Here is a 2,637-nt window from a genome sequence, read left to right as displayed (position 1 = left end):
CCAAAGCATAAGGTATAACCCTATATGCCTACAAATGTTACTTATTTAGAGTATTTAAATAGGCCGGTTGGACCATGTTTATTTGGATATCATAAGTCAAATCGGCCGGTCAAACTAGGTTTATATACGTGGATATCATGTTTAGGCCGGAGGGTGAGGGGGCGCCACCCCGCCATGTCACCTTCTATAGCGTCCCGGGGCGCTATCACACCACACCCTCAAATTCAATTAGGGGCGCCATAGATGGCTCGCCAAGATGGTAACGGGCTCCAAACGTGTTGAACGAGGAAGAATGGTCAAAGATGACCGTTTGACAACGGTCAATTATTAATAAAAAAAAAACCTTTTTTTATTCAATTATATATAGGGCAATCCTAAACTAAATAACTCACCAATCAAAACTAAAACACACACCAATAACAACTAAAACACACACCAATCACAACTAAAAAATGTCTTCTTCGAGCTCCTCATCCGACGGTGTTCTTGACGATATGGTTATTGCAATTACGCAGGAGGCAATAAATTATTTGCGAGAAGAAGCCGAATCCTCTACATCGCGTATCAGACAACCGCCTCTTGAACGGGATTGGTTAGGTGCTCATGAACTTCTAGTGCATGATTATTTTTGTGAAAATCCGTTGTACGATGATGGTCAGTTTAAGCGTAGGTTTCGTATGAGCCGACGACTATTCGTTAAAATTTCTAATGTTCTTGCGGGCGAATTCCCTTTTTTCACGCAAAGAGTAAGTGTAAGTCGCAAAGTTGGTTTCTCTGGACTACAAAAGTGTACAGCAGTAATTAGGCAACTAGCGTACGACACAGCAAGTGATGCGTGGGATGAATATTTAAGGATGTCGTCAAGAATGTGTCGTGAGTCTCTTGAAAATTTTTGTGAAGGTAATTTTTATTAACAGTATTATTTATTATTTTTATTTACCTCGTTATTATTTTTTTATTAACACTAGTTTATTAGGTGTTATCTCTCTGTACGGGATACGATATTTGAGGATGCCAACAGCAGCTGACGTTCCACTTCTATACGAGGCCCATCAACGTATACACGGGTTTTCTGGAATGCTGGGTAGTCTTGATTGCACGCACTGGGAATGAGCGGCATGTCCAACCGCTTGGAAAGGGCAACATCATCGTGGTGACCACGATGGTCCTACCCTAAAATTACAAGCGGTCGCTTTTCAAGATTTATGAATTTGGCATGCGTACTTTGGCATGGCTGGTGCGAACAATGACATTGCAGTTTTAATGTCCCCGAATTTATTCGACGATGTCATAGACGGGGTTGCACCAGATGCTTCATTCTATGCAAACGACGTGGAGTATAAGTATGGCTACTATCTCACAGACGGTATTTGTCCCGAGTGGGCGACGTTGGTAAAAACTATTTCGTGTCTAGATGACGAAAAAAGATTGTATTTCAAGAAAAAATAAGAGTCAGCAAGAAAAGATATCGAGCGGGCTTTCGGTGTGTTACAAAAAAGATGGTCTATCATCACCCAGCCGTCGAGGATACTTGAAAAAAGTAAAATGAGAAACATCATGTATACGTGTACCATTTTGCATAACATGATATTGGAGGACTTGGGTAGAGCGTTTTGTGGAGAAAGCTATGATGAAAGTAACCAACCGACGAACCCAATACTAACATACGCTGAGAAAGAAGATATCCGAGCGAAGATACGGGCTAGGCACACACACCATAACCTTCGAGCCGATCTGACCGAGCACCTATGGTTTTATCGTGAACAAGGAGTCGACGAAGACGACGAGTTATAAATTATTAGTTATAAATTTTCTAGTTATATTTTTAATGACTTTGTAGTGTTTTTATTTTTTTAAGAAATTATGTATTTTTTTTTATTTTCTAGTTATTAAAATTGCCATTTAATTTAAAAAAAATAACTATTTAAATAAATAAATAATTAGGAAATCATGACGGGGGCTCCATCCACACCCTGCAAATTAAACGGGGCATGATAAAGCCCCCAGGCTGACATGGCGCTGACGTGAATCTTACATGACCTGATAAACCCCAAGGGGGTTCCAACCACACCCTCTATCAATGTTTATTTAGAACATCGACACTATGTGGATATCATGTTTGTAGAACTATTTTATGCATAAGATTCTAATGTTTATTTATAACATCGACACGCAATCAGTGGCAACTAGGGGTGTTCAAAATCGGATACCCGAAAATTCGGATATCCGAATTTCGGATATCCGAAATTTTCAGATACCAGATTTTACTATCCGAATCCGTATCCGAAATTTCGGATATCCGAAATTCGGATATCCGAAATTTCGGATACGGATTCGGATAGTGAATCGGATATCCGAAAATCCAACTTTCTATTTAATTTTTATTTTTTTATTATTTTTTTTATATTTGGAAACGGATATTTTGGATAGTTTCGGATATCCGAATATAAGTTTTCGGATATTTCGGATATTTTTCGGATATTTTCGGATATTTTTCGGATATTTCGGATATTTTCGGATACTTCGGATATTTTCGGATATTCGGATATCCGAAAAAAATGGAAAATTAAATTTTCGGATATGTCGGATATCCGAAATATCCGAAAATTTTGAAAATCACTATCCGAATCCGAATCC

The 2,637-nt window shown here is 38.6% G+C and overlaps 1 protein-coding gene across 1 annotated transcript; it reads left to right on the top strand.

Moving 5' to 3' along the window:
- The first annotated feature begins 452 nt into the window (after window positions 1-452).
- Window positions 453-1,113, top strand: LOC110876310. Its single transcript, XM_022124485.1, has 2 exons — window positions 453-900; window positions 977-1,113. Exons 1-2 carry the CDS (start codon window positions 453-455, stop codon window positions 1,111-1,113), a joined length of 585 nt encoding a protein of 194 aa, XP_021980177.1.
- Window positions 1,114-2,637: the final 1,524 nt, after the last annotated feature.

Source organism: Helianthus annuus, chromosome 9, assembly GCF_002127325.2.
Source record: "Helianthus annuus cultivar XRQ/B chromosome 9, HanXRQr2.0-SUNRISE, whole genome shotgun sequence".
NCBI lineage: Eukaryota > Viridiplantae > Streptophyta > Magnoliopsida > Asterales > Asteraceae > Helianthus > Helianthus annuus.
Note: the sequence above shows the minus strand (reverse complement) of the source record. Positions and strands in the feature narration are given on the sequence as shown.